The sequence below is a fragment of the Prunus mume genome, linkage group LG4, assembly GCF_029339155.1.
Source record: "Prunus mume cultivar Tortuosa linkage group LG4, ASM2933915v1, whole genome shotgun sequence".
In the NCBI taxonomy this organism is placed as follows: domain Eukaryota; kingdom Viridiplantae; phylum Streptophyta; class Magnoliopsida; order Rosales; family Rosaceae; genus Prunus; species Prunus mume.
Genome location: NC_142701.1, coordinates 13,608,048 through 13,616,851, shown reverse-complemented (window position 1 = coordinate 13,616,851; position 8,804 = coordinate 13,608,048). Strand labels below are relative to the sequence as shown.

Here is an 8,804-nt window from a genome sequence, read left to right as displayed (position 1 = left end):
AATTATAGACAGAAAGCTTAGGCCAGAGAGCCGGCAAATCATGCTCTTGTTTCGCTGGCATCGCGCAGATTTCTGCTTTCATGATAAAGGATTAATTAAAATTAATGACTGAAGAAGGAGAGCCAAATGTCAATACTTAACTAGGCCTTTGGGCTTCCATCTGTGTGCAACAAGCCTCATTGAGTTAGTTTGGCCTATCACTGTGGCAATATAGATATAAAACTCATTTGAGTAACTCAAATTTTTGGAAAGTAACTATGGCTCATCTGGTAATGTTTTCAGAGAAAAACTATGGGCCGGGATTTTCCCACCATATTACATAATGAATCTAGTTAAATCTATCATTTCTTCCATAATTTTGATCATAGGAAAAATGTTACGATAAATGAAAAATCTTATGTGAGGAGGTCAGTTACTCAACTTGCCACATAACAAGAAAGATTGACACGAAATTTTTGCGTACACTAATTTCTTTGGATATACAGTATACTTGAAGAGATAATTGAAGTATGACCATGGGTTGTCAAATTCGTGAGAAGCCCATATGAAATTTGATGTGACCATAAAGCAAAGCAATGCCGTAGATGTTTATTTTTTGGTGACATCCTGTCACAAAAATGATCAAAACTCAAGAGAAGAGGAGTAAACCCAAAATATTGTGCTAAAAGGGTGAGCCAATCCGACACGCCGTCAACATGTTGAAGTAGAGAGTAGTAGTAGTAGTAGTAATTCCGGTTCGATGGTTTGAATGGAACGGTCAAAATTCAACCCAATCAAGTCTAAATATAGACACACACATATCTCCCTTCCTTCCGCATTCTCTCACTCTTTGTCCTTTTTTGGGTGACGTCTTAGCATAGCCTTGTCATGTTTGTTCATGTTGGATGTTGGCATTACCAACCGCAACAAGATTATCACAAAATTAGAATAAAACTCCTACTTATCCCATCTTAATTATCCTTGTATTGCACAACTTTTATAATACAAATACGAATATGACCCATTTTATGTATTGCACCACTTGTAAGTTGCGTCATGGGTGTTGTACTTTATTATTATAAATTTGAGGTGATTAAGTCGGGACTATCTATGGCCCTGTGTGACATTAAGTTGATTTTGCGTAACTTTAAGTGGAGGTGTAACATATGAGAATAATATTTGATTTTACTTATTTATCACTTACACTTTTTAGTTATAAAAACACCACTCTAATATTATTATATTAATGACTCATTTCAAACTCGTTACATATCTAATACTTCTATTTAGAAGTGCTTTTTTAGAAGTGTTTCTATTCTATCATAAGAACAATGTGAAAATTTGTATTGAAAATTGAAGTGCTTATTGAAAAAGCACTTGAAAATTATTCGTAGAAAGGTACTTGAAAGTGATTCTTGAGAGGACTTATGTGACCTCGAAACACTTACAAGTTTTTTTGCTCAACGCTATGAAAAGTTTGTACTTATTTTAGAATTATTCATAAACATACCATAACATCATAAGACCCATACACTATTAAAATGTTTTGAAGTTCGAACGTAAAACTACCGATGCGCAAAAATGAACACTGCTCGACTCCTTGTTAGTTGAAAAGTTTCAATTTCCGTACAAGAAAGATTCAGTTGTAACCACAAAATACAGCGGCGGCATACGAGCCCTCGTGTATTGTACAAGTCGTGTTTGAGTAGCAAAAGGGAGTCAAAACTGTCAAAAATTAAGTCTTTCTTGCAATTTTACCTTCTTCCATTTTCCCAATTTTCCATTTCCACAGTGTCTCTCAACGACTGACGCTACGGTCGCTATTACCACCACAATTGACAAAAGCTACAGAGCAACAATTTTTTTTCCCACAGCTGCCTTTCGAAGACCATCGTCTACTTCCTGAACTTCCAATCTTTTTTTCCCCCAATTTTCAACTATCGCCACCAGCAGCAGCAGCTCAAAACGCAGCGTTTCATGGAAGCTCCAACTCCGCCTTCGCCTACAGAGCTCGACGCGGCGGAGAGGATTATTCTCCTGTGGGACTCAACGGCCTCTGAAGAAGCCAGGGAACGAATGATATTCGAAGGCCACCGCGACGAAGTCGATCGCTACTTGCAGGCCGTCGATGAAATCCAACGCTCCATGTCTTCCGCCTCCCTCGTCTCCGACGACGACCAGGCCAAGCTCAACTCCGCCATCCAGATCGCCATGGCGAGGCTCGAGGACGAGTTCCGCAACATCCTCCTCAACCACACCTCTCCCATCGAGCCTGACTCACTCACCTCCGCCGATCCGAGCTCGTCCACTCACTCCTCCGCCGCTGATTCGACCTCCGAGTTCGAGGATTACTCTCCCGACGACGACTCCGGTTTGACCACTCCCAAGGCCTCCTCCGCCTCCGTCGGCGACGCCGACGAGCTGCTTCAGCGTGGCGATTCGTCGAACACTTGCAGCTACAGGTCCACCAGCAGCATCCGTGAGCTCGATCTCATCCCCTCCGATGCCGTCGTCGATCTCCGCAACATCGCCGAGCGGATGATCTCCGCCGGTTACCTCCGCGAGTGTATTCAGGTGTACGGTGGAGTACGGAAGTCCGCAGTAGACTCGAGTTTCCGAAGGCTAGGGATTGAGAAGTTGAGCATCGGCGATGTTCAGAGGCTTCAGTGGGAGCAGCTCGAGGCCAAGATCCGACGCTGGATACGCGCAGCCAAGGCCTGCGTCAGGATCGTCTTTGCCTCGGAGAAAAAGCTCTGCGAGCAAATCTTCAACGGCATCGGCACCGCCATTGACGACGATTGCTTCATGGAAACAGTGAAGGGCCCCGCGATTCAGCTCTTCAACTTCGCAGAGGCGATCAGCATCAGCCGGAGGTCCCCGGAGAAACTCTTCAAGATTCTCGACTTGCACGACGCTCTAATGGACTTGATGCCGGATATCGAATCTGTGTTTGAATCGAAATCGTCCGAGTCGATTCGGATTCAGGCGGTGGAGATCCTGTCGAGGCTCGCGGAGGCGGCGAGGGGGATTTTGTCGGAGTTTGAGAACGCAGTGCTTCGCGAACCTTCTAAGGTCCCGGTCCCGGGTGGGACGATTCATCCATTGACTCGGTATGTAATGAATTACATCAGTTTGATATCGGATTATAAGCAGACTTTGAATGAACTTATTGTGTCAAAACCCTCGACGGGGTCGCGGTACTCCGGCGACCCCACCACCCCGGATATGGAGTTTGCCGAGCTGGAGGGAAAGACCCCTTTGGCTCTGCATTTGATTTGGATTATTGTGATTTTGCAATTTAATTTGGATGGCAAGTCCAAGCACTATAAGGATGCTTCAATAGCTCACTTGTTTATGATGAACAATGTTCATTACATAGTTCAGAAGATCAAAGGGTCCCCGGAACTGAGAGAGATGATCGGTGATGATTATTTGAGGAAGTTGACCGGGAAGTTCCGCCAGGCGGCCACTAGTTACCAGAGAGCTACTTGGGTGAGCGTGTTGTATTGTTTGAGGGATGAAGGGTTACATGTGAGTGGGAGTTTTTCTTCTGGGGTGTCAAAGAGTGCTCTGAGAGAGAGGTTCAAGTCTTTCAATGCCATGTTTGAGGAGGTTCATAGGACTCAAGCTACTTGGTTGATACCGGACTCTCAGCTTAGGGAGGAGCTAAGGATATCTATCTCAGAGAAGTTGATCCCAGCTTATAGGTCGTTTCTTGGGCGGTTCAGGAGCCATATAGAGAGTGGGAGGCATCCGGAAAATTACATCAAGTATTCAGTCGAAGATTTGGAAACTGCTGTATTGGATTTCTTTGAGGGGTACTCGGTATCCCAGCACTTGAGGAGGAGATCTCAGTGAATGTGATCAAATTGAAGTTAAGTTTTGCAAGTTTAGAAACTAGGACACATTCTTTGAATTTTTTTGTGGAGTGTTCGGGTGATGATGGTGCTGGTCAGTCTGGGATTCAATGAGCTTTCCATTTCATTACAAATACATAGTTCAATATTCTGTTGATTGGAGGAGATCAGATTGTTTGTGAAGATCTCAGTTGTAGCTCTACAGAGTGGCCAAGTCTACAAGCCTGAATGCTTCTGCCCTGTAAGCATGTTATTTATTATCATTATTATTATTATTATTACTACTACTACTAGGATCTAGATTTTGTTTCATTTGTTCATATTGGAATTGTTGTGTGTGTGCTTTGTTCCACTCTTTTTAATAATATCAAGAAGCAGTTTCTTATAATTAGTTCCAGGTGACTTGTATACCATGTCATATTTTTAGCCTTTTCATAAGGCAAATTTGGAAAATGAAATCTTAGATAAGTTTTGACAATTGTAGCAATTTCCAACACAAGCTTCAGATGATTTCTATGCCATATCGTAACTTTCTGGCCATGATTGAGATGCATATGGAAAATGTTGTATAAATAGGCTTCGACATCAAAGAGGAAACCTTATGGACAATTGCTTCTAATTTTAGTAAGTAAAACCACGCATGTGGAGTCGATTTTAATTAAAGTTCGTTTGAAGTTGTTTGCATCTCTCAGTAACAAAACTACCATATATAATATGTAGCTTTGTCCCTTCAACTGCCCCTCTCAAGTTGCATTACGGTGCCTCTGCCATCTCTGCTTCAGTTGAGGTTTCTGTATGTTAAATGAGTTAGTTTTCTAATTACCTTAGTTTTGCTCCTTATGTTATTTATGATATATAATAAATTTAGGTTTATACTTGGCATTTTTATTGAATTTCTCTCGGTAAATGTAAATATGTTTTTATGGATTTTATAAGAGAGAGTTCTGTGATTAATAAGTTAGCTGTAGCCTGGATGTAGAATGTATTTGGCAAGAAGAGTTGGTGCTTCTGTTTGTTCTGAACCAATATTTTGGAATTCCTATTCCTTCCAACTCTGCAAATCTAGCTTAACTTGGGCAAAGCCATTCTTTCTTCATGTGGAAATGTTTCCCATGGCCGAGAGAGGACTTCCAACCAGGCCTTGGGGTATCGATCTCTCGTCGGGCCTGCCAGATTTTGCATCCACTAGTACAGAGCAAACAATTTCCTCACCTTTACATTTCATAATATAACCTTCAGGATCAGATGATGATTTGTTAAAATCTCACTTTAAGACATTTCCATTGACATAGTTCGTTCAATCAGTCGGTTCTACGTATTATAACAAAATATTTGAACCAGTCACTTATTTGCAGCCAGATGGCGTGAGCACAATCCTTCCACAAAAGCTAACAAATCGTTTTCCATGCAAAGGTACTATGATATCAAATGAGTACCACGCGCATCATAGTTTCTGTGTCACATGAAAAATTCCCATAAGAGGGAAAATGCTCAGGATCCACTCTATCAGGTACTAGATCTTACGGTAAAGAATCGCATACGTGCAAACACTTACAAACCATGTGCTAGAGAGATTAAAGTGTTGTTCTCCCCCGTGTTTGATCAACGAAAAGAAGGGAAATAACCTTAAATATTTTCAAACAGGAATTAGATTGATGGATAACAGGCGCGTTTAAGCTTTTGAAATCAACCAAGGGCTTCACCACCACCAGTACTGAGATAAAATGTGAACCGCCAATGATATAAATATATTTATCAGAAAAGAACACGACAACAACAGATCTCATTTGCGTATCTTTGACTACTTGTAAGTGGAACATTAATAATAATAACGAAATAATCGAATACACAAGGACATGAAACAAAACTAACTAACGTTATAATCCAAACATACAATTTGAATTTTCTATCCCATGACCAATTCTGCTCCTCTGTTTATCATATGTTCCCTTTGTAGTGTAAGGAGCAGCGGGATATTGTTGCAATGCAAACAAAATGTACCAGCTGAGTGGTTCTACTTTACTCTATCTTGTCTTCTTCATCATCACCTTTTGATAACCCATTGCTGCCTTGCATTGCTCTAGCTTCTGGTGCACTAAGGACATCCTTGGCAGGCGTTAGAGATGGCTTTATGAGTGTCAAGGTCGTATCATCCTTGTCAAACTCTTCGCTTGCATCTCCCAAGTAAGCATATCTAAGAAAACAGAAGAGAGATAGGGTGGGGATAAGGGATAATTCATATACCAAAAGAAGGAAGGGTTGCCAGTTTTCAAATAAAATATACAAAAAGGGTAGATTCATGTAACAAGTTTAAGCATGACAACTTTTCTGAGTGGAAGGATGGAAGCCAGATCTTTACCTTGTTGAGTTCTGCGATGGTGCCCAAAGAACACAGATGACAAATAGGAGAGAGAAAGATAAAACTTGCCAGAAGGCAGGGACGATCCATGCATTCTGCCACTGCTCATTGTATACATCATTTGATTTGAAATATAGCTGCAAGTACAAAGTTCAAAATGCTTCACTTTGTCAAATTAAAAACAATGAGAGCTGCACACACGATCATGTTGTATTCAACAGATGCAAATCATTTATAATTATCCTGGACATGCTAACCCACAACCAAATCACAAATACTTTATTCATCTTCTTAGGTAAAAGTGCATGCATTTCAATTTCGAGATTACCTCATAGCATATCCAACCCACGGACACAACAACAGTCACTGCCAAAGCGTTGGTAAACTTCCTGTAAATATCTAGTTTAACCATCATTCGCCTAGCCTGCCACATCACAGAAGCAAGAAGAAGTTATCAGCCAGATACTTATAAGTTAAAGTTCTTGACAGAAATTGGTGGCATCACATCATGCAGCATACATTAAACCTGAGTATACCAATACAATACCCCTGGATAAGCCACAAACAAGAGATGAATGGTAAACTATGGTTGACAAAGAGTATGATTTTACTTCATTTTCTCATATAATTTTCCTCAAGATTCAAGCATATTGGTTTTTCATTTTGTTAAGACAAATTGGCAGATTATATGAAGCAAGTGCAGCAAAATTAGTAAATGAAGTTTATATTGAAAATAATTCACTAAATATCCTTGGAATCAAAACCAAAGCACGTACCTGAAGCTTATTTAAAGTTGCGGAGAGGGAAGTGAATATCCAAAGAATGAAGAAAGCATCCAATATTGCAACAGGAAGAACCAAGAACAACCTTGCCTTTCCGGAAAGATCACTTACTGCACCTACGTTTTCTACCATCTCAAGAACCTCGGATGCCACAAAGAAGGTCAGTCCAAGCAAAATCACCTTTGATGTAAGCCCACCAAGGGAAGGCCTTACAACACCGAAGCCCATGGAGACCATTAAAAGTATCACACGTGCCACCGTACGTTTAACTGTCCCAAAGGTAACTGCCCATACAGTTATCCCAGTTGGTCGGACTCCGGTCTCGTTGAATTCAGCATACTCAAAATACCATAGAGCCATCTCAAACATACCCAGTGTTATTACCAGAGTGATACAGTTCTGCAATGGGAAAACTTCTCTCCAAAATCTTGCATACTGTGAGAACCAAAAGATCCCAAGTATGACAAAAGCAAGGGACATAAACCCATAGAAATTCATAAAAGGTGCCATTCTACCAGGTAAATACCCAGTAGGGTTTTTCCATATAGTTTTCCCCTCAACAACCAAATCGTTCAGCTTCAGATCGCAATGAATGAAATACAAATTGTACATCCCAGTTTTAGTAATCTGTATGGATTTGGATGGCAATGTGGCAACTTTCTCATGTGCTTCAAATGAGACACCAAATACCTGAGGCCAACCTGGATTCTTAGTAGACGGGCGGTGTATGATTTCGCCTTCGGTACAAACTCCCAGTTTTGCAAGATCCCCTGTGCAACACACTGCTCTTTGACCACCATAGGCTGAACCCCCAATAGTCTCTCTATCCTCCACCTCAAAAACAATGGCATGGACAGGCCATGAGCTCAAGTTAGCAGATTCTTTGCTTCTCCTAAATGTAATCTTTTCAAAGCTGGTTCCAAATTATAACACAAAATCAGACAATGGGTACAAACAAGGTGCAAGTAAAAAATAAAATAAAAATAAAAATCAGCTGCAGCCACTAACACATGAACTGGCCAATCACGTTCAAAATTCCCATGAAAAAGCTTGGTTTCTTTACAATTTACAAATCAGAATTACCAATTATGCACCCAATTAATCAAATATTCAAGTGAAGCAAATTGGGCAGCAGGATCTTATCCAACTACAAAGTAGACAGACTACAGCTAGAAAGCAAAGAGAGGAAATGGGAAAATGAAATTCATGATTTACCGTATAAATGAGTCGCCGTTGGCAGAGACGGAGGTCGATTGAGTAGGGGCAGAAGAGTAAATTCCCTCGCTGCCGCCATGGACGACAAAGGCGTTGCCTTTAGTGGCGAATCTCTCTCCGGCGTACTCGTGGACCGAAGCTTCCACGCTCAAAACGCACACCAGAAAAACAAGGGCTGAAGAAGAGAACCACATTTCAATTTCAAAGCCCTAAATTCCAATTCCTAAAACCCAAATCTAAGAGACAGAAGAGAAAGAGAGGAAGCTTCTCTCTGGTGGTCTCTGAAATCTGATCTGTTTTAGCTTTCAGCTGCCTTTGTCTCCCAAGACTCTCTCTCTCTCTTTCTCGTTTCTACTCTTTCCACTTGACACTTGCTGGGACTCTGTTTAATTAATGTTTGTTTAATGTTGAGGTGGGAGAGAAAGTCTTGTGTGTAATACACGTATGGCTTGGTTTTCGTGTGAGTGGGGTTAAAGCCGTTGAACTGAATGCACGAGGGAACGTGCGAAACCATGAGCGTCCGATTATTAACTTTTCATATAATAATTATTTATTATTTATGGATTTTGAAATATAAATAATGTGTTTGTTTGGTTTGGCCTTTGAGACTCT

The 8,804-nt window shown here is 40.9% G+C and overlaps 1 protein-coding gene and 1 pseudogene across 2 annotated transcripts; one reads left to right on the top strand and one right to left on the bottom strand.

Annotated features, from left to right (window-relative positions):
* The first annotated feature begins 1,718 nt into the window (after positions 1-1,718).
* LOC103327764 (exocyst complex component EXO70A1 pseudogene) lies at positions 1,719-4,314 on the top strand (annotated as a pseudogene). Its single transcript, XR_016125981.1, has one exon. The product of XR_016125981.1 is annotated as an exocyst complex component EXO70A1 pseudogene (transcript).
* A 1,249-nt stretch (positions 4,315-5,563) lies between these two features.
* LOC103327606 (Lung seven transmembrane receptor family protein) lies at positions 5,564-8,629 on the bottom strand. The gene is made up of 5 exons (XM_008229944.3): positions 8,193-8,629; positions 6,972-7,890; positions 6,524-6,619; positions 6,196-6,332; positions 5,564-6,030 (listed from the first exon to the last, which is right to left on the bottom strand). Exons 1-5 carry the CDS (start codon positions 8,384-8,386, stop codon positions 5,856-5,858), a joined length of 1,521 nt encoding a protein of 506 aa, XP_008228166.2. The 5' UTR covers positions 8,387-8,629; the 3' UTR covers positions 5,564-5,855.
* Between the last annotated feature and the right edge of the window lie 175 nt (positions 8,630-8,804).

Bases quoted from the DNA above. Each gene is read 5' to 3' on its own strand.
- LOC103327606 (XM_008229944.3), bottom strand. From the start codon at position 8,386: ATGTGGTTCTCTTCTTCAGCCCTTGTTTTTCTGGTGTGCGTTTTGAGC. The intron at 7,891-8,192 runs GTAAATCATGAA...ATTTGGAACCAG, and splicing joins AACGGCGACTCATTTATACG to CTTTGAAAAGATTACATTTA. The intron at 6,333-6,523 runs GTAATCTCGAAA...TTGTACTTGCAG, and splicing joins TGGGTTGGATATGCTATGAG to CTATATTTCAAATCAAATGA.